At 41.5% G+C, this 22,087-nt stretch overlaps 1 protein-coding gene across 5 annotated transcripts in view; it reads right to left on the bottom strand.

The window, feature by feature from the left end:
* CEMIP2 (cell migration inducing hyaluronidase 2) overlaps window positions 1–21,697 on the bottom strand; it is an 85,734-nt gene extending 64,037 nt beyond the window's left edge. For 3 of the 5 annotated variants that reach the window (XM_021927544.2, XM_003911798.5, XM_021927545.2), the window contains exons 1-2: window positions 20,575–21,088; window positions 2,042–2,384 (exon numbers count right to left, since the gene is read on the bottom strand). In XM_021927544.2, the coding sequence (XP_021783236.1) occupies window positions 2,042–2,372 (331 nt within the window). In that variant the 5' untranslated portion in view covers window positions 2,373–2,384; window positions 20,575–21,088. Of the gene's footprint in view, window positions 1–2,041; window positions 2,385–20,574; window positions 21,089–21,575 lie in introns of those variants that run through there. The other 2 variants (XM_009188930.4, XM_031654142.1) reach the window with 2 other exon arrangements.
* Window positions 21,698–22,087: the final 390 nt, after the last annotated feature.

Raw genomic sequence — 22,087 nt, 5'->3', positions numbered from 1 at the left:
ATGAGGATTCCTTAAACTTTTCTTCTACCTCCCTTTTCCCATAAAACATCTAGCTGAAATTCTCCATAGTGTTATAACAAGCACTGTACCCAGCTACAAAGAAGGAAATCCAGTCTTTTGAGATCTGGAGCCTACTTCAATGGTTATATAATTTCTCTTAATTGTTTTTAATTATTCCCCAGGAGAGCATGCTTCATTAGAACCATCACCAAAAATTCCAGTCTATTTCCTTCCAGTAAAATGCACTTAATGAGAAAATATGTGGTCTGTACAAAGCACTGAAAAATAGCTCAGCCAGCCCCACCTTCCCAGCTACCCACTTGTAGAGCAGTGAGTGTATTATCAAAGTTATGTAACAGCAATAACCACAGTCAAGCTGACCCTGAAATATTTTAGCATACCAGATCTTTCCACTGATGATCTGCACTTATACTGCCAAAATGTGAAACTAAAGAATGTTGATTCAAGGAACCATATTAGCAATGCCCTGTTTTAGATGGACTATGAAAACACCAATCAAAGCCATAGACTTCAGCTCTGATTTCCCACTAGTCTAGCATCCCTTTACTGCAGAATAGTTGGGAAGTATGAATCAGCACAGTGAACTTGGTTATTATGAATCAGCATAGAGAACTTGGTTATTCTGCTGGGAAAAGGAGAGAGGAAGTCATATTGCATGTGATGGAAATCAATGTTATAAGTTCATAATGTGGTCTACTAGTTTGGTCCATAAGGATATTAATGTGCATGTCTCTCTCATTTGAGGTTTATTTTCTTAGAAGTACTAGCACTACCTCTCCCAGAACCTTAAAATGTTTAAAATCCCTTAAAAGCACCCAGGAAAACTAAATAATAAAATATTTGTAAGTCTTATAAGTAGTAAAATCCCTCTGAACAGTTATAGCCACTTAAGGAAGAATTTAACTTGACAAAAATCTGTTGTAGACTTTGTTTAAAAATGCAGACAAATATGGTACCCAGTCCAGGCTATTAAGAGTCTGCTTCTCTCTTCATAGCCCTGAGCCCTTTGATTTTAGACAGATGGATGGTATTCTTTTATGAGGTAATTCTTTGTTGGTATTCTATTAAGGCTGACTGGCAACCAACTTCTTCAAAACTTTTCAAAATATTGATATATCATTAACTTGAAAAGAAAATACCATTTAAAAAATTAAAATCTCCCTGCATAATATTTAACTATGAAGTAATGATTGATTTTTAGATAAAGGTGTCAGAACTTACACATCCTAAAGGATACTTCCCTTCCAGGATACATATTGTTACTCAAAAATATTTGAAGTTTTTCCTTTGGAACTGCTTCCCAAGCCCATTTCAAGCCACAAACACAAATCTTATTATTTTTAGTCACTTACTTAAAAAAAAAAAATCTAATATAGTTCACTATATTTATGACCAAAAAAAAACTTGCGGCCGGGTGCGGTGGCTCACACCTGTAATCCCAGCACTTTGAGAGGCCAAGGTGGGCAGATCACCTGAGGTCAGGAATTCGAGACCAGCCTGATCAACATGGTGAAACCCTGTCTCTACTAAAAATACAAAAATTAGCCGGATGTGGTGGCACTTGGTTATAGTCCCAGCTACTCAGGAGGCTGAGGCATGAGAATCATTTGAACCCGGGGGGGCGGAGGTTGCAGTGAGCCAAGATCACACCACTGCACTCCAGCCAGGACAACAGAGCAAGACTCTGCCTTAAAAAAAAAAAACAAAACTTGCAACAGTACAAAAATCATACCTACCATAAGAATTTAGCAAAGGTTCTCAAAGCATTTCCAAAAGAGGTGCTCCAAGACCTCCTTGAGCACTGGAACAAAGTGGCACAATGGACAGGAAGAGCAACCATTTAATCATTTCCAACAGATTACTGAACAATTGTTCTCATTCATAAGAAGTGACACCTCATATTACCTAAGTGCATATTAGTAAGCTAGGGTCAACTTAATTTTTTTTTTTAAGTATTCTACTATTTCCTTCTCTTTTGTCTTCTAGAATATGTTTTATGTGCATATACACACACACTTACCATCTGGAGCATATTTTGAGGATATTCCTAAAATGATTGCAAGTGCAATAAAAAATGAGAAACTAGTAATAGCAAAACAAATGAAAGTATTTTTGTGTCTCTTTTGCTTTTGACTTTCTCTCTGGGCTTGCTGTTCTTCAGGTGAGAATGCGAAGGTTGCCCGGTCTTCTCGTCTGACAGAGGTAAATTTGGCTGAAGCTTGACTCTTTGGAGGAGGAGGGGGACGCAATGGGACAACCTTCCCTGGAACATAGCCAGATGAGTGACGACTGTTTCCATTCTGAGGTTGGAGGAAAGCAGGGGAGTGTCCCCTGGAATCAGTGGCATACATGATATACTGTTACTGTGAAAAGAAAACAAATTAAACTTCAGTATGTGTAAATTCTTTTAAAATTTCATTTATTTATTTATTTATGAGACAGATTTAGCTCTTGTTGCCCAGGCTGGAGTGCAACGACACAATCTCAGCTCACTGCAATCTCTGCCTCCCAGGTTCAAGCGATTCTCCTGCCTCAGCCTCCCAAGTAGCTGGGATTACAGGCATACACCACGATGCCCAGCTAATTTTGTTTTTTGTTTTTTGTTTTTTTTTTAGTGGAGACGGGGTTTCTCCATGTTGGTCAGGCTGGTCTCGAACTCCCGACCTCAGGTGATCTGCCCACCTCAGCCTCCCAAAGTGCTGGGATTACAGGACCATGACCTGCCTTTAATTTCTATTTTTTAGAGACTGAGTCTCACTATGTTGCCCAGACTGAAGTGCAGTGGCATGATCATAGATCACTACAGTCTCGCACTCCTGGGCTTAAGCAATCCTCCTGCCTGAGTCTCCCGGGTAGCCAGGACTACAGGTGCATGCCACGATGACTGGCTAATTTTTAAATTATTTGTAGAGATGGGATCCTGCTATATTGCCTAGGCTGGTCTGAAACTCCTGAGCTCAAGTGATTCTTCCACCTCAGCCTCACAAAGTGCTGGGATTACAGGTGTGAGCCCCACTATCCAGCTAGAATATGAATCATAAATGTTTTTTTTAAGTACTCTTTTAATTGTGTTAAATATACCATAAACTTACATTTTAACTATTTTAAGTGTATAATTCAATGGCATTAAGTACATTCACAAAGTTGTGTGACCATCACCACTATCCATTTCCAGAACTTTTTCATCATCCCAAACAGAAACTCTATATTCATTAAGTAACTCTCCATTGTTCCCAGCCTCTGGTAACTATCATAATGATTTCTTGAAAAGATCAAGTCAGCTTACATCGCTGATCTCATAAACCATGCTGACAATCACCTGCGTTACTTGGGTTCTAATGTCACTCCTCCTCAACCCCGGCTACACGCTATAATCACCTGCTAAGGTGAATGCTCAGTGCGCCACCCCTAAACAATTAAATCAGGATTGCTGTCCCTGGGATCTAAGTATCTGCAGCTTTTAAAGGCTCTCCAAGTGATTCTCATCTAGGTAAGAGCCGCTGTTCAATGCCAACTGTTCTCAATTTTCAGTGTGGATAAGAATCATCAGAGAAGCTTGCTAAAAATCTAGATTCCCGGCCTCTTTGCCCTGTAATTCTGGCTCAGCTGGTGCAAACAGGGCCCTGGAGTTTACATTTTTAAAAAATATATCTTGGTGACCCTGAAGCAGGTCACACTTTGAGTATCATTATTCTAAGCTCTTCACATTGAAGCTAAAAGTCCGTGTGTCATGAGGACCCAAAGTGGCCCTAAAAAGTTCCAATAGATAGGCACTCGTGTTTGGGTGTTTTAATTTCCCCCCTAGACTTATCTGGTGACTAAGTAAGTTAAGTATTACTATCCGTGTTATCACTTAACTGTATAGACTGTGAATTCATTTAGTGAGAAAGTCTAAAGTCTATCTTATCTCTTTAAATCCTCGAATTTTGTTTGAAAAAACAGACATTTAAATATTATGGTTAAGATGATAAAAATACCTAACACAATTAATGCCTTATGTGTATTAATTCATTTAACATATTTAATACAACAAATCTATAAGGTAGATGCCATTACCCCCGTTTCACACATGAGAGAAACTGAGGCCCAGAAAGGTTAATTAACTTCCTCAAAGATCACACACTTAATATAGAGGAGAACCAGGACTTAAACCTAGGTATTTTTACTCTAAAGTTCAGGCTATTAATTTACACCACTGTGTCTTTCCAAACAATCGAAAGGCAAAGAATGAGCTTTGCAAGGGTGTCACTTGAACTCAGGGTGCTGAGTCTGAAAGGCATATTAATCTTCTCAGGAATTCGTCATACAGAAGTTTAAACTATACATGCTTCATTTTTAACAGAAGCTTACACATAAAAACAAGGAAATCCTTTTTAATTTTAATGCCTCTATTACAAATTATGTTTTGAATGAAAGAATAAGTTTTGAATGAGACCTTACTCTGCTATTTTGCCAAGAGGAAGGGAGGGAGGGAGGGAGGAAGGAAGGAAGGAAGAAGGAAGGAAGGAAGGAAGGGAGGAAGGGAGGGAGGGAGGGAGGAGGGAGGAAGGGAGGAAGGGAAGGAGGGAAGGGGAGGGAAGGAGGGAAGGGAGGGAAGGAAGGAAGGAAGGAAGGAAGGAAGGAAGGAAGGAAGGAAGGAAGGAAAGGATTTGTATTGCAATGACTGTGGATAAATATATGGTGTGCCTTATGGCTTCAGAAATATGGTGTTTAACCTCTTACATCCCTTCCTTAACAACTAGAGCATCTCAGAGTCACCTGACTTCATTCAATACCCTTACAATTAATCCCCTTCATCTTCTGCCAAACAGTGAGTAATATTCTAGTCATAAAGGTACTTCCAAATTGCTCTAAACTATCAGCAAACCCATTAAACACAAAATGGTCATTAGAGAAGCCACCAGCAAGCAATTCCCAGGACCCAAACGACCTGGAAATTAATGGGGGCAAAAAGAGAATCTCATCAGGAACTGATGCTGATTTTACACGGGGCAAAGAACAGTCTTAGAGTCTGTGCGTCTGTCAAGAACGCTTGGTTTGTGGGGTTTGATTTCTGAACAAAAGTAATTATTTAGATGAAGCTCAAGCTTCATGACAAAAGAAAAACACCATCATTCAAGGTGCTATTGAAGAACTGCTGCATGTGCCAAGCAGCAGACCAAAATAATGGAGACATCCTGCTGGAACAAATGAAAGAGTACAATAAAGACCCCGTTATGATCCTCTCTGAACAAAGAACGGGCTGTAGTAGGTATTCTTGAGTGTCAGCTCGCCAGGGTGGGAGGGGAATCACAGCCCTAATCTGCTCTGAAAGGGAGTAGGAATCTTTTGTTTCTGAGGCTGCGCTCATCTGATACCTTATTGTTTCAGGGTGAGAAAGGTTGTTATTACTTAACAGGCTGGTGGGGGCTGGGGTCTTTGGTGGGAGATAATGGGTCTCCAGATGTACCCACAATAAAACAAAAGTCATGAGAGGCTAAATGAAGTCCCCAGCCTACTGGGAATAATTTGTGTCTTCATGGTCAAAAAATGGATCCCAACATGAAAATTCAGATGGCATCTGTCACAAACTAAAGTGGCCAATAAATCAAAAATAAGCATGGTTGTGTTTTTCCTATAAAGCTCCTGCACAACATGTATGTGTGTGTGTATATACATGTTCTGAATCCACTACCTCTATTTTATCGAAAAACATGTAAATGTATAAGCAGCAAATGCAAGATTCTTTTCCTAAGAGGTAATATAGTGTTGTGCCATATATTAGAAAAAAATAACCAAAAAAATCGTATGTTAAACAGATAGCTCCCTCAATTTATTCAGATTTTTAAAAATATAAGTTACAAATACATTGCTTTAGGATTTCACTTTATGTTTGTGGATTTACTTCAGGCATAATATTATGTATTCATTACTTAAAAATATATTGATTGATAATTATAGATCTAAATTATTCATGGGAAAAAACTGGCATTTCATTCATTCAGTATGCTAATTGTGAGGTCTTGCTATCATTAGAGGATTACGGTAGGAACTATGGGGTATACAGAAAAAAGATTTACAGCATCCCTAAGAAATGTACTTCCTAAATTCAATTTTAAATCACTTGTTTGGACCACATGTTCTTACTCATAGGTGGGAATTGAACAATGAGAACACTTGGACACAGGGCAGGGAACATCACACACCGGGGCCTGTCGTGGGGTAGCGGGAGGCGGGAGGGATAGCATTAGGAGAAATACCTAATGTAAATGACGAGTTGATGGGTGCAGCACACCAACATGGTACATGTACCCTAGGACTTAAAGTATAATTATAAAAAAAAATTTTTTTAAAGAAATAAATCACTTGTTTGGAAGGCAAGTGAAATTGAACAAGTTTCCCAGGCTATCTCAACAATGGCTGTTCAATCTGTAAAACTGTTAGTACTTGTGTTTGGGGTCCTGAGAACAAAAAAGGGGTCTACCAGGAGAAAGACAATGTGGAGTTTTCTCTGGCTTTCAAGGGAAACTTAGGTGCCATTTTAATAATTTCACTGCAGGCCAGTATTTCACTTTAATACTCAGTTTGTATCACGTTATTATTTTAAATGGTCGTATTTCTAGTAGAAAACACATGCTATGAAGAAGGAGCACATGAGTATTTTATGACACATTTTTAGACCAACTACAGATGGTGACAACACCTAAAATAAGACAGATAATCCAAAATGGGGATAATCTAAGTCATTCATATTAAAATTGGAAATGTACTCCACAAAGCTTTTAAAGCATAATTTTTGGTATTTAGATATTCCTTGAGAGAGTCATTTTGCGAGTATTTATTTACTGGATTACAAAAGGAGTAGCCCAAAAACTGCACAGGCCATTTAGGCAAATATTAAATTAGATAATAAAGAAATTACTAAGACTATGAAAACACATCAACTTAAAATATACAAATGCTAGAAAAAAAAATACAAATCCTGGAAAAATATAAGCATTCCAAAAAGTACCTAGTGCTGTTGTCTAATTCTCAGTTGCCCCCACAAAAAGATACCTTAAAAACTCACTGTTATTTTAAATTAAATTCTTCTCTTGGGAAAAAAAAAAAAAAAAAACTGGTATATTACCTCAAAAGCAGTTCAAAGTGGGAGAGACTTGTATATTTGGTAAGAGTATAGACTCTATTTGGTAATAAATTACAGTAACTAAACACAGAAAGCAATTATTTTGAGATTTCAGTAACATTAAAGGAAATCACGCTTTTTTTTTTTTTTTACCTATAAAAAGAGGCATGATTTTGGCCAAGCAAAGTGGCTCACACCTGTAATCTCAGTGCTTTGGGTGGTCAATGTGGGAGGACTGCTTGAGGCCAGGAATTCAAGACCATCCTGGGAACCCAGTGAGACACCCTGTCTCTACGTAAAAAAAATAAAAAATTAAAATAAAAAATTAAATTAGCTGGGTGTGGTGGTTCAATGCCTGTAGCCCTAGCTACTCAAGAGGCTGAGGCAGGAGGATTGCGTGAGCCCAGTAGTTCAAGGCTTCAGAGAGCCATGAATGAACCACTGCAGCCCAGCCTGGGCAACAGAGCAAGACTCTCTTAAAACAAAAACAAAAAAGGAGAGGCATAATTTTAATACAATTGAGCTATTCTCATTTAATGCTTTCAAACACTGCACTATTTCATCCATGAACCCTTCTCAAGTTTCCATAAATTAGCAGGGCACGACTCACACTTGTAATCCCCATACTTTGAGAGGCTGAGGCAGGAGGATCGCTTGAGCACAGGAGTTCAAGACTATCCTGGGCACATAGTGAGACTATCATCTCTACTGAAAAACAAAAAAATTAACTGGGCACGGTGGCATGTGCCTTTAGTCCTAGCTACTCACGAGACTGGGGCATGAGGATCACTACTTGAGCCTGGGAGGCGAAAGCTACAACAAACTTTGACTATAGCACTGTACTCCAACCTGGGCAACACACCAAGACTATCTCAAAAAAAATAAAAAACCTCTTACAGGATCATCTTACTTTTTGCCTTATGTTTCAGTTAATGTATGTACTTGTCCGTCTGCAGCAGACCCTAAGCTTCTTGAGACCAGGAGTGATTGGTATTCTTGCAAAAGTTTACATATAGTAGATACTCAACAGATGATTGTTGAATTTAGATCACAAATTCCTGCCAAGGAATCAGGCAAAAATGCTACATACACACTCACACACACGTATATATACATACATATACACACACATAGATACTTATTGGGGAGGAGACAAACAAATGGTTGGAAACATTAAGTCCACTTTCATTCAGAAATCAGTTTGGTTTTGTGTAAGTATACCCCCAAAGAATCTCTTGAACTACAGATTCCTCTCTCTCTCTCTCTGTCTCTCTCTCACACACACACACACACACACACACACACACACACACACGCAAAGAAATTTCCTATTTAATCCTTGTTTGACATCCTTGAGGCTCTGGGAAATTTGACTAATTTCTATATCAGTTTCTCTGATTCAGGAGAAAATTGAGAACAATACTACTTAAAGCAAAAAAAGTCTATGTTAATTTTTATAAAATGCAATTCTAGTACGAAAACTAATAGGGGACTAAAAGGTATTATTAACAACTGCAGGAAGCAATTCTAAAGATAAAGAGCAGCAAACTACCTAGATAAATTCAACCTTTCACAATATTTTGTAATAGATTTAACTACACATTATGAAATGCAGTAGGCACACAGAAAAAAAGAAACATTCCACTTCACTTTATATTGTTATGTTGACAGCCATTAAATGCTGTGATCAAAGAGAAAGGCTTCTCAATACAGAGAAAGCGGCAGCAGTTCAAAACTAGTAGGAGCTCTTTAAAAGGGCTTTTAAGGTTCTTTCAGCTGCTGAGATGTTAATATGCAAGACAAAGGTACTTATCACTTACATGGTGGTTGAGGACGCTTGCCCCCTAGGCTAGTTCATCAGTCCCCCAAATAATCTAGCCCTTCCAACCCAGTGCAGAGAAGGTCCCACAGCCACACAGTCCAAGAAATGCATATTGGTCCCATCAACCCCTCATATTGAACAACTAATGAAAATACAATACTTTTGATTCATTTAAGCTCTTTCAAATCACGCCAAGGCTTTTTAAGAGAACTAATTTTTGAATGGAAGATTCAGGCTTGTGGGAATAGCCAAGAAGTTGGCACGATCTAATCAAGTCAGTTCTTTTTTGATCAAGGACGTAATTTTTTAAACAATATTCAACCTAAGGGTCAAGTTACAATTTTTGCTTTCCGAGAGTTTCAGTACAACTGGCCAAAATTTGGCTAAGAACAGTTTTTCTTTTACTAAGATCTTGGAAGCTCTTTCTAACATATTCACTAGTATATCCAAAAAGTAAAAACATGCAGCAAAAAGTAAAAAGAGGAATGAGCATGAATTATCATGAAAACAGATGCTACTATAATTATTTGTACTTCTGACCTAATAAAATATTTAACCAGATTCTAACTGCCTTGAATTTTCAATTAATAATTGCACAATCTCCTACTTTCAGGAGAAGAACACAACAAAGAATAACTATCAGGGATCACCATTTAGATCTTCTGGTTTGGTTTGGTTTGGTTTGAGGGGAAGCAGGATTAGGCTGTTTCATTTAGTTTTGTTTTAGATTCAGATTATGTCCATTGACAAACAGTGAACTCAATAAATACCTTGTACATAAAAAAGTGTTCAATAAGAAAATAACCTTAGCAAAGTAGACTTTTTAGGTCCTCTCGTTCCCCAAGTTTCAAATAAACATTTAAGTGTGACCAATGTTCTCAAGAAGATTGTGTACTTAAATAGCTATTATAAAGGTTTTCAAATACAAAGGTCGAAACACAGAGTTTGGGTAGGGAGGAATCTTTTTATATGTAGTTTAGCAGAATATAATGTATTACATATTCTATTCCCAGAGCACACAAGATAATATACATTTTTTTAAAAAAAAACAACCACTGCAAAGAATTCAACATAAATGCTAGGTCTATACATACAGCTATTTAGGAGAAAACGGACAGATGGTTGAAACAATTAAGTCAATTTTCATTCAGAGATCTGCTCGATTGTGTATCAGCATACTCTCAAAGAATTGAAAACCCTTAGACCTCTAAACAGGCGTGGGGCCAGGGACCTTGGCCATCTTGAAGGTTCACTGAAAAATCAACTCACAAAAGCCAGATCAATAGGGGAAAAGACACACAACTTTATTTAACGTGTTATACAGGAGAGCCTTCAGAATGAAAACCCAACCCCCTGGTGGGGTACAGAAGTGTGTATATACCTTCTAGAAACTGGAGAAAGAATGCAGGCTCAGAGCACGGCCAAAACCAGGTTACAGTAGTAAATCAGGTTTTAGCTGCAAGACAGGTTATGCGAGGAGGCTTGGCTGGCAAAAGCGGTCTTGTTATGTAGATGAACCTCACAGGTAGCACCCCTCAGAAAGCAGAGAGGGCAAATGTCTCTTTCAGATCTGTAAGGTGTCAGACTTAATTAATCCTTCCTAGATCCGGACAAGAGAAAGCCTGGCTGCATTAATGCATATTTTCTACAGATGCAAATTTCCCCCACTACAGACCACTTTGCAGGGCGACTTCTGTTTGCTGATCCTCCAACAGCCATCTCAAAATACATCAAAAAAATATATTTGGAGGTAAAATATTTTGATTTCCTAAAATAGAACATCTTCCACAGGACATGCCTTCACACTGTCCCACAAGGTGCATTCTCCATTATTACTTTGCCCTTGTCACAACCCTTTTGTCTTTTTCCTTCAACTCTCAAAAATCAGTATGAGTCACAATCACCTGCAACTGTTTGGCATGTTTCCAAGAAATAAGATCCTCTGCACAGTTAATTTACTTACACAGATCCTTATTTACTTTTATTAAGCAGATTGTAGCCAGGTCAATGTTCAGATGTAGAAGGGAAATGCACCAACTCTTAATTATAAACCTCTCCCTATGAAGGGAAAGGACAAGGGACTGAGAACCCCTAATTGTTTATATATATCCCTACCTGCTTTATCTATTTGATCAGTTTAGACACATATGAGTGATATTCCCAAGTTAAGCTATTGTTACAATAAACATCTGTATACACCAGACTTCTAGATTCACACCATGCACCACTCAGATTATCTCCTTCCTCAAAGAAAAAACAACAACAACAAACTCCTGCCTGCCCCAAAAACCTATTAAAATACAATACAGCGAAAGCATAAGAAATGTGGGGGTCATAGGCTTCTGGCTCCCTAAAAGTTCACTAAAATCACTGACATGAGACAGTTTGATTCACAGGAGAAAAGGCATATTTAATGTGTAAGCATGGGAGCCTTCAGAAGGAAAACCCAACTTCCCAATGAGGCACAGAAGTTTATACGACATCCTGAGGTTACAAGGAGAATGAGGGCTTGGATCCTGGTAAAACAGGTTACAGGAAGGAGAAGAGGAGGAATTCTATTGAGGGAATAAATGATAACCAGAGAATGATTGGATGGGGAAACAAATTAACTTCTCAATAGTTCTTTTTGGAATTTAAATGATCTGTGGAGGTAGTCTTTATCTTGAATAGGGTCTGTTCAGGTATGGAGAGATTTTTGGTCCTTTCTGCAATGGATAATGAAATAACAGGGAAAGAAGCAGGGATAATTGTTCTCTTTGTTGGGGGATGGGGGGATGGGGGGTGTCAGTCCTATCTCTGTAGATAGGGGAAAAGTCTCTCCAGGAACTTTTTGATCTCTAAAGCCTTTTAATTTAAAATACTCATTTTACCAGGGAGCCATATATTGGGGTGAAGTATTTTTATTTTCTTCAGAATATTTCAAACCTATAGTCCTAAAAAGACTAAATTTACTGAAAAAAAAAAAATGATACCAGGCTTTTGAATTAGAATAAGTATTATTTAAAGTTGAAAGATTTATCTTCCCTGCTTAAAAATTTAATTTTATAGGCCGGGCTCAGTGGCTCATGCCTGTAATCCCAGCACGCCAAGGCGGGTGGATCACCTGAGGTCGGGAGTTCGAGACTAGCCTGACCAACATGGAGAAACCTCCATCTCTACTAAAAATACAAAAAAAATTAGCTGGGTGTGGTGGCGCATGCCTGTAATCCTAGCTACTCGGGAGGTGGAGGCAGGATAATTGCTTGAACCCAGGAGGCGGAGGTTGCGGTGAGCCAAGATCACGCCATTGCACTCCAGCCTGGGCAACAAGAGTGAAACTCTGTCTAAAAAAAAAAAAAAAAAAAAAAAAATTTACTTTTGTATTAAGCTATAGTGTTTTTGCTAGAAAACTACTAAAAAAACTATAGTTAGGAAATACATCTCTGGAAAAACAAAAATTAACTATAAATACTGAGTCTGTTTACCCTGATAATAACAAAATAATAAATGCCTATGGTCTGTATTTAAGGAATTCAGATTAGCAACTTAGCTACAGTTTCACTAAAGTGGACATATCCTTGGCAAATTACACTGGACTCTCCTGTTAAAATATGAACCCCTCAAAACAAAGAGCCTCTATTTATAATGTTTAATGCCAAAAGTGAACCAACTGAAAACTTCTTAATTTTAAAGTGAAATAAATGACTTGAAAGAAATGTTCAAAATTCATTCTTATGTTTCTGTCATTTATGCAAGGTAAAGGAGGCAGCTGTCCAATTTTTCTGATCCCAAATATACTAATTAATCCTATCTTGATCCAATGATGTCAAACAAGTCTCTGAGAAGTAATGCTACACCCTAAAACCAATATGGCTAATATGGCCAAAAGGTTAAAATGCATTATCATGGCCAAAAAAAGAAAAGCATGAAAGGGAAAAACTGCAGACCTACTACACATCAAGTGGGGAGGAAGGGTAACAATTAAGAATAGCTAACACTCTTTGAGCAACCAAAAATAAAAATAAAAATAAAAAGAGAGCAAAGTACATAGGCCTCTAGGTGGAAGTAAAGACCTAGGAGATAAACTGCAGAAAGACAGATTGTTCTTCAATCTGGAAAATTAGAAAACAAGGGTAAAAAGTCATTGTACCTACCAGGCATTCTCTATTCCCTTCGGTTTCCTTTTTTCCGATTATTATTTCTCAGATTTCTTTCTCTCCTTAATTCTTTTTATTGAAAAGCTCTTCTCTTTTCTCCCTTCCTTCCCAGTGATCCTAGACCATCCCCCCTTCGCCCTTGTTCTCAACTGGCTGAGAAGATTCAAGAGAGGCTTCCAACCTGCTGGCAGTGACGGATGGCAGTGCAGAGGCACACAATGGCGAGTGCAGGCGCGTCACCAGCCTTGCAGCTGGCCTTCCAAAGAAAGAACCAAAGCCGAAGTCTGTCCTGAGGGAGGCTGATTTAATTAAGGTTATAGCAAAGGGCAGAACTGCCTGTGGGCTGCATTATCTGCAGAGGGCCAAAGACAATGCATTAAAACACTCCTCAAGAAGAAAAAGCCAAGAAAGTTATGTTTGTAAAATGTTGAAAGGTGGGAAAAATGAAAAGACAACAGGGATGTGTTTGAAAAACAAGCAAAGACCCGCCGAAGTTCATGATCTAGTGACGTACAGATACCAAAATGCAATGACAATAGGAAACAGAAGGAGTATGTTTTGATGTGCCTTTCACACTAGAAATATTTCAGATGAATAATGAGATGCCCAGACTGAAATAATCCAGGGCTGTTCAATCCAGCGTCATAGCAAAGTTTCTGTCAATGGCAGGGCCAGGACCAGAACCCAAGTGTACTATTTCTTTCAACTGTAACACAGCCTATTTTTAATATAACTTTAACCACTTGGAATAAAGCCTTTTCAAACAGGGAACAAGTTCAGTTTTGAGCATCTCTTATGAGAAAAGGACTCTGCCAGACACTGGAGAGCCAATAGTACAAAAAAAAAAAAAAAAAAAAAACCATGGTTCATACTTTCAAGAAGCTCACAGCCCAGCATTTGGGGGGAGAAAGAGTAGGGAGACAACACAAGTAAACAGGTAATTAAACTGAACGTTGAGGCAAAGAAAGTGGGCTGAGGAGGTGATTGCTTGAGTTTATCAAATCCCTATGAATGGAATAGAGTTTAATTTTCTAAAACCCCGGCAAATTTACTCACCCAAATGTGCACCATCAGACAATTACTAATCTCGTATTCTGCATGTGTAAGCTAAAGTCTACCACTGAACTCCGCCATTAAAATGACAACACATTGCCCCATAGTGACTAAAAAGTATGGGAGTGGGGAAGGGTGACGGACTACAGAAGTCTTTCATATTCTTTGAAAGGGTGTCACCTGCAGGTGAGTTCCAGGCCAGAATACAAAACAGTCACAGTCCCTCTCGTCCTAGGGCATGTGAAACCTAGGCCACACAAAAGGACCATATTACCCATTCTCAACAGTTTCCTCTACGTTCCTCAAGACTCAAGGGTGCTACAGAGTCAAAAGGCAGAATTTCTAATGAACAAGTAATTATTCAGCACTAGAGTGGCGGCTGGACTTCACTTAGCCGAATAGAGATACACTGTGGCTAGGAAGAGGGGGGCACAATGATGTGCACCTGTAGTCCCATCTACTTAGAGGCTGAGGCAGTTGGATGGCTTGAGCCCAGGAGTTCAAGGCTATAGTGTGCTAGGACTACTATAGAGCCACTGCACTCCAGCCTAGGTAACCTAAGACCCCACACCAGCCCCATCGCCAAACAAACAAACAAACAAACAAAAAACTGGTTAGCAGCAGCACAACAGGCAAACAGGGGCTATATGACAAGCCCAAGTGCCGCAAGCACTAACAGGAGGCAAGAAGAAACACTTGAAGGTTAAAGCCAACCTCAGAGTCGGCCAAGCCCAGCTCAGGTATAATATTTTTCAAATCCCCATATAAAATTGATTTTATAGTGGTAGCACTGGTGGCATTAAAAAGTAATGTTAGTACGGGCGCAGTGGCTCACACCTGTAATCCCTTTGGGAGACTGAGGCCAGGAGTTCAAGACCACCCTGGGCAACATGGTGAAATCCTGTCTCTACAAAAAAATATATATATATAAAGATTAGCTGGGCATGGTGGTGCATGCCTGTAGTCCCAGCTACTCAGAAGGCTGAGACGTGGAAAGATAGCTTGAGCCCGGGAGATAGAGGCTGCAGTGAGCTGTGATCACACCAATGCACTCCATCCTGGGTGACCCCTGAGTGAGACCCCTGTCTCAAAAAAATATAATTTTTTAATGTTACATGTTTTTTCAAACCATAACTTAAAAAAAGAGAAAAACTCAAGAACTCATTTTTCTAATTCCTCCCGAAACAGGAATCAGGCATATGTTCCTGTGTTAAACTAAATCTTTCCCATTCCTAAAATGTTAATAATTAACTTTCCAAACTTTATTGTATGCGAAAAAATGACTCATTCTTCAGGGAAGTGAATCACCACTACGCAGACCACTAGGACAACAGAAGGCTTGCAGTCTCCAAAGAGCACACCAATAATTAAGTAACAGCCCCTAAATCGATAACAATTTCACACTGGAGGGGGACTTAATCTGACCTGACCACGATATTAAATTTGTGGCAGATATTCATACGTTTTAAGACACATGAAACTCAGTCAGAGGTCAATTCTTTTCTCATGGGGTCAATATGGATTGTCTTAAATTTCAACTTTTTCAGGGAACAACATCCTAATGACACTTCTAACCAGTGGTAAAGCCTTATTAAAAAATATTAGGGTTAAGAGTGCCACATTCTCTACCTAGCAAACTTTCCGTAACATAAAATTCTTATCAAATATTGTGGAACTTCTTGTTCAAACTACAATGGACCCTTGATACGACAAAGGTAAAAAAGTTTATCACTCATCACCATGTAATGAAAATAAATGCCTTGTTACAAATCTGGTTACTAGGTTGGCCTAATAATAACAGTTTCAAAGTGGATTTGCCTGATAGATCAAAGGACTGATTTGTTGGGAGATAGCAATTCTGTGTTTTAAGACATACATAGTTTATGAGTCTGTTTCACTTATTTTTAAAGACATTTTAATAAAAACCCTATGCTTCATTTATCTTTGTATTGCTCACAGCAACCAGTACAGTGCCTTGCACATCCTAGGAATGCAATAAAATAGTTGCTGAACATAGTTCCTGACAACCAACATTAAAGTCTTCCCAAAGCAAGTACCAGGAAAACAAAAGAACAAGCAAACAGGACCTACAGCCGTAAGTTTTGAAGAAGAAAAAAAAGAACATGCAAACATATTCTAGTACGCTTTTATTCTGATTCACAACTCAAATCTGAACAGGGTTTCCAGAAACTTGCTTCTTATGTGCACATCTACAGTACTTTAAATCTTCATCCTGTTTATAGAAAATACAAGTAAAACTAATGTTATTTTTACACTTAGTTCCTTATTTCACAGAAATTTGTTACAAGTAACATCACCCCACCATCATGTGTAAGTAGTAGGAAATGAAAAAACACACATAGTGTCTGCCTTAAACCTGAGTGCAATGAGTTTCAAAGCCCAAATGCAAAATATCTGACCATTAAACTAATTAAATTGCTAACAAAGCCAAACAGGAATAAAATAATATATCTGAGAAAGAAAAAAAAAAAAAGTACTGACTGGAAACAGGGACAAAGGAGTTCTTGTCCCTGCTTGGCTGTTAATTTACTATATGACCTTACCTAATTATTTAGCCTCTCTGGGTCCCAACTTCCTTGTTTTAATATTATCTTTAAGGTCCCTTCAAGCTACATGCTAAGATTCAGTATATGTAGCAGTGTCCAGAAAACTGATTTACATTCATTATCCCCCTCCGCACCCCTCCCCTGGCAAAAGGGCACAGTTCACTTGATAGTTTTAAATATCTGAGTTTGGATTTCTATCAAAGGCAATTTATTAAAATGTCAGATGGGCTTAAGTTCATTTCAAGTGGAGAACTAAAGCGAGTATTGCTTACAGATTCAAGTTTCGCCTAGACAGCAGCTGCTGCTATTGAGAGAATAGACTTTAACAATCTAGCTGAAAATTATACCTCTTTACAAATGGAGAAAACTAGTAACGGGGATTTTCATACTCTCAAAAAGGCAGATGCATAGCTTTTCTTTTTTTTTTTTTTTTTTTTTTTTTCCTTTTCCATATTCATCATGTTGAGAGAGAGGAAAGCAGAAGGGCTAGCTTGGCTTGGGAGGCAGAGAGGAGAATGGATGTCACCATACAGAACCAGACAAGACCCTTTCAATTGATGTACTGTACTAGACAGCCCATTCTTCTAACTAATGCTCACAATCCAAACGAAATGAAAAGATTTCCTGTGGCTGGGATGGGAAGAAGTCTGGACAAGAGAGCAATACCATACGACAGTAGCTAGCTTAAAAGTGTAAAGACTTGCTTTCAAGATGGGATTCAGATCATTCTGGAAAGGGCCAATATAATGAAAATCTGTAGCTGAGACCTGATTGATTAAGCTATGATTTATATCTATGCAGAGCTTTAAAAAACTTTTGAAAGTACCTTTTGATACCAGACAGCATTAGCTTGTATAGTACTTTATCATATATTAATACATAGCAAACTTACTCAAATGTAATCCCTACAACATTCCCATAAAGCATTTTAAAACTCCTTTTTCAGGTGAAGAAACAACATGGAAGGATCAGGGGATTTGCCCAACAGCAAATGCTTAGCAAGTGTCAGAGCCTTGTTTTAAATCCAAGTCTGACTTCAAGTCCTCCAACCTTCGCCATTTTAAGATAACACTTCTGACACTAGTTTTCAGTCCCTACTATTCTGTCTGATTTAATAAATTGTATTTCTCACAAAATTGCTCCCCCACCCCCAATCTGTTCCTTCTCTGGCTTCTTAGAGCATGCTATGCATAATTCTCTCAGACATGCACTTATTGGATCTTCTAGTTGTTCATTTCCTTATGTCCCTGACTAGGCTCATTTCTTCAACAGCAGAGACTGTCATCTCTCTAGTTCAAACACATAGGTATCTTCAATCCCTGTGGCCTCCCCGGTTGCAACCACTTTAACTCCTTCTCTTTGCCAACATGAATGCTCCACAAAGCAGGTGTTGCTATTGCTTCCAGAGGGTCTGGACCACAATGGGTGATTAATAAGTGCTAGCTGAATGGATGGTGGGTAGGTGAATGATGCAATGCTCATACGTATTTTAGAGCACACATTACAATGCACACATTTACATACAGCACTCCATGTGAGTCTAAGACCATGAATTTGGTAGTGATTATTAAGTTTATTCTTTGCTTTCTTTCCTTTTTTTTTTTTTTTTCAGATGGAGTCTCGGTCCTGTCGCCCCAGGTTGGAGTGCAGTGGCACCATCTCGACTCACTGCAACCTCCACCTCCAGGTTCAAGCGATTCTCCTTCCTCAGCCTCCCAACTATCTGGGATTACAGGCGTGCGCCACCCCGCCTGGCTAATTTTTTTGTATTTTTAGTAGAGACAGGGTTTCACCATGTTGGTCAGGCTGGTCTAGAACTCCTGACCTCAGGTGATCCACCTGCCTCGGCCTCCCAAAGTGCTGGGATACAGGCGTGAGCCACCGCGCCGGGCCTAAGTTTCCTCTTTCTAAAATGTGGTTTGTCTTTCTCAATTTCAGAAACTCGCCCAAAGCATGTAGCTGTAAGTAGTACCCTGTCAACTTCAAGATAATGGCCCACAAGACTACATTACCCTCCAGTTTGTCTTTTCTTGGTAGCAGTTTGAGGACAGCATTGATTAAGCCTATTAGACCATGGCTGAAGTGTTGCCCCATTCTGGTTTCCTGTTACGAATCTGACACTTCTAGAAAGTCACTGGTTACAGACTAGATTAAGGAAGGTGACTACTCAAATAATTAACTGTGACACAGAATACCCGGATAAGCACCATGTAAGAATTTACAGATTCTATTTCCCTGTCCACACACAGGCCAGTCCTCGGCTCACTATCTCATTCACAGGTTTAAAAGAACAGGTGATGACTCACAATTCACTTCTAATCTTAGTTTTCTGAGCCTTTAAACACACATACATCAGACAAAACAGAGTCAGGAGGACTGAACAGAAAGCCGGAAGATAGATTTCCAGTTCCACCCAAACTGATCCTCTAATGCAGGTACACAGAAGCTGGGGGGAGTCATTTCAGTGTGAAGAAGAAAGCACTCTCAAGTGCTACCCAATGTTTACTAAGCAGAGGACGTGCCTACTGCACATTCTTCTGTTTTGCCCAGAAATGCAAACTAAAAAGAACCTTTTGTATAGGTAATCAAAGACACACAACCACAGTATGATACCCAGACCAATTCTGAAAAGAACAAGCGTCCTTCCAGGGTCAAATAAACAGTAGCTCCATTCTAGCCAACCAAAAAAAGATAAGGCTAGCCATTTTAAATGTGTTTTTTAACACTGAGCCATTTCCAACAGATTTGCCTGGCTGCTCTGGGGAGTCAGGCCTCGCTGAGTTCAGGTGAAGCCTCTAGGCTTTCCCCTCTCTCTAAATTCTTCCCACTTTTTACCGGGAAGAGCAGCACATCTGAACACACGCAACTGTGCAGCAGCGCATCACTCTGTCACAGTGAATCAAGGGGAGGGAACTCAAGGCAGTGAGTAGCTCATGTGCACAATGGAAGTTTTAAAAATTATTAGGCAGTCTATCCTTAACCCCAACTGCTGATAAAAGGAGATATATATCAAAGTCTGTTTTCCTAACCTTCTGCGGAGAATGTAAGTGAGCTGTTTCCGCTCCAGGGCGAGGTCTAGTGACACTCATCAACCCTCAGCAGAGAGCATCCAGGGAATTCAGGACCTTGGTTTTATCGCTAAGGGTGTAGCCACTAGTGCTATTAACAGCAGCACTCTAGGTCCTCAGAGTGGGCCCCCCTCCTTTACCAGGATCTCCCAACTCTGCAGAGAAAAAGCTGAGAATAGGGTCCAGGGCTAAGGCTATTCCCCAGATTTAAAGGAAGCTGTAAGCGATTTTAAAGCCTCACCTTACCTCAGCTAACAGAAAGAGAGGCAGGGGGCGGTGGGCGGAGGACCCACCAACCCAGGGGAATTGTAAGGAGACAAAGATCACCCCAAACGCACAAGCGCGCGCGCACTGAACCCGGACTGCAAAACACATTCCACCAACCTTTCACCGTAGTCGGCTTCCTGTGGGGTTTATCCCCTCACCCCATCCCTCTCCAGAAAGTTTAATGCTGTTCGCACCGACTTTGAAAGGTCCATTGTTCCCTTCCCCGTAAATGTAATGAAAAGAGAGAGAGGAGGGAAAGAAATCGAGACACCGTTCCCGAGGACCCTTTCTTAAAGAGAGGACTGACTCCTGGGGAGTCGGGTCAATCCTAATCCAGAGATGAAACTGGGAAACGAGGCGCACGGGGGAAGGGCGGGAGGACGTTTCCCTTTTCGGTAGAAATGCCCAACGCCGAAGCCGGCCAGGCCGCCGGGAGCAGAAAAGGTGGGCGAGACCCGGGTCTGCGCTCCCGCAGTGGCCCCCTAGGGCAGCAAACGAGGCGGAGCAGGGAGCGGGTGAGCGAGTCGCTTCTTACCTTCCCCTACCCCGCTTAGCGTCCGTTAACTCAGGTGCCTACACAGCGGTCCAGGGAGACGGAGAGGAGCCCCTGGCGTCCTCGGGTCCAGATCTCCTCTCCATGGCCAGGAAGCCACTCGATTGCCGGAGCCCACAGCTGCCGCTCGTACGCAACTGGCAGCCGCAGCCTCTGCCTGGAGGTGAAATACTCTCCTCCCGAGAGTGACGCGCACTTCCCTCCGCCTCCGCCTCCTCCTCCGCCTGCCCCGAGCCTCGGAGGCAGGGGCCTCGGCTCGCTCTCTCCCGGAGCCGCCGCTCGGCTTTCTCTGCTCCTTCCCCTCCGGGAGGAAGAGGAGGAGAATCGTGGCCCGGGCGGCGCGGGCCTGAGCGTCCACGCGACAACAGGGGAGGAGGCGGCGGCGCGGGACGGAGTGGGGTCCCAGGAGTCGCTCTTGTCCCTAGCCGCCGGGCGCTGCGGCTCCCTAGGGTCGCGCTCAGCCTCCGCCGGCCAGACAAGCAGCCCGGCTCGGCTGGGCCGGGAACTGTGGATTGGGCGGGCGGGCGGGCAGTGGAGAGCGAGGGAGGCGGAGGGAGAGGAGGAGCCTGCCATCAGAGGAGGCGGTGACCCCGCCGGGCCCCTCCCGCCGGCCCCGCTCCCGGCGAGCTACTAAAGCAGAGGCTCAGCGCCACTCGCTGCCGCGCGCTGGAACAGCGCCCGAACGCACTGCCGGCGGGGCAGGGCCCCAGCCAGCGCACCCCGCTGAGGCTGCAGGCTCCTTCCCTTCCTGGGCGCGCATACCCGCCTGGCGGAACAGGAGACAGTGCCTCCAGCACCCCCAGATGAAGCTGGTACTGCGCCTGTCACTCCCTGGTTGAGCCTGACACTGCGCCCCCAAAGTCCCCGGCTGAGCGTGACTGCACCCCATCGATCCTCGGCTGAGTCAGACTCTGAGCCCTATCACCGGTAAAGAGATTTCCACATTCCCACAAGTGTTCTGAGAGTCCAGTCACAGCCCCCACCTGGCCAGACGCGAGCACCAGGTTCTCAGCGCTGTCAGAAGAACCAGTCTGCTCTGGGACACAGGGCAGCTCTTCTGGTCCCTTGGAGCAGCCCCAGCATCCCGCTCGCAGGCCGGAATAAATATACTTAGGTCTTCCCACGCCCCCTGCCCGCGCCACTCTGGAGGGGTGGCCGCTTGCAGAGGTGGCGCCGAAAGCCACGCCCCGGCCCACCCCAGTGCCAAAACGCCGCTCTGAGGACACCGGCACCGGCCCTGAAGCAGCCCTGCTGCCGCCACCCCGCCCCCTCGCTGGAGCTGCTCTCACAGCCTTGGCTCTGAGTGAGGGCGCGGCCCGGGCTGGATCACTCAGACCCACGAGGTCCCGAGCTGGTGACAGCGGCAGGACTGCCAAATCCGGGCCGTGGTCATCCTCGATTTAATTGGGAATTGGAAGTTTTCCCTCCAGGAAACTCTTTCAGTGAATACTGTACAGGTAGGATAGTTTAGTTTTCAGGGTTGTTCATTCCTTCT

This window comes from Papio anubis, chromosome 13 (assembly GCF_008728515.1).
Source record: "Papio anubis isolate 15944 chromosome 13, Panubis1.0, whole genome shotgun sequence".
Taxonomy (NCBI): Eukaryota; Metazoa; Chordata; class Mammalia; order Primates; family Cercopithecidae; genus Papio; species Papio anubis.
The sequence above is the reverse complement of the archived record's forward strand: the minus strand, read 5'-3'. Positions and strand labels throughout refer to the sequence as shown.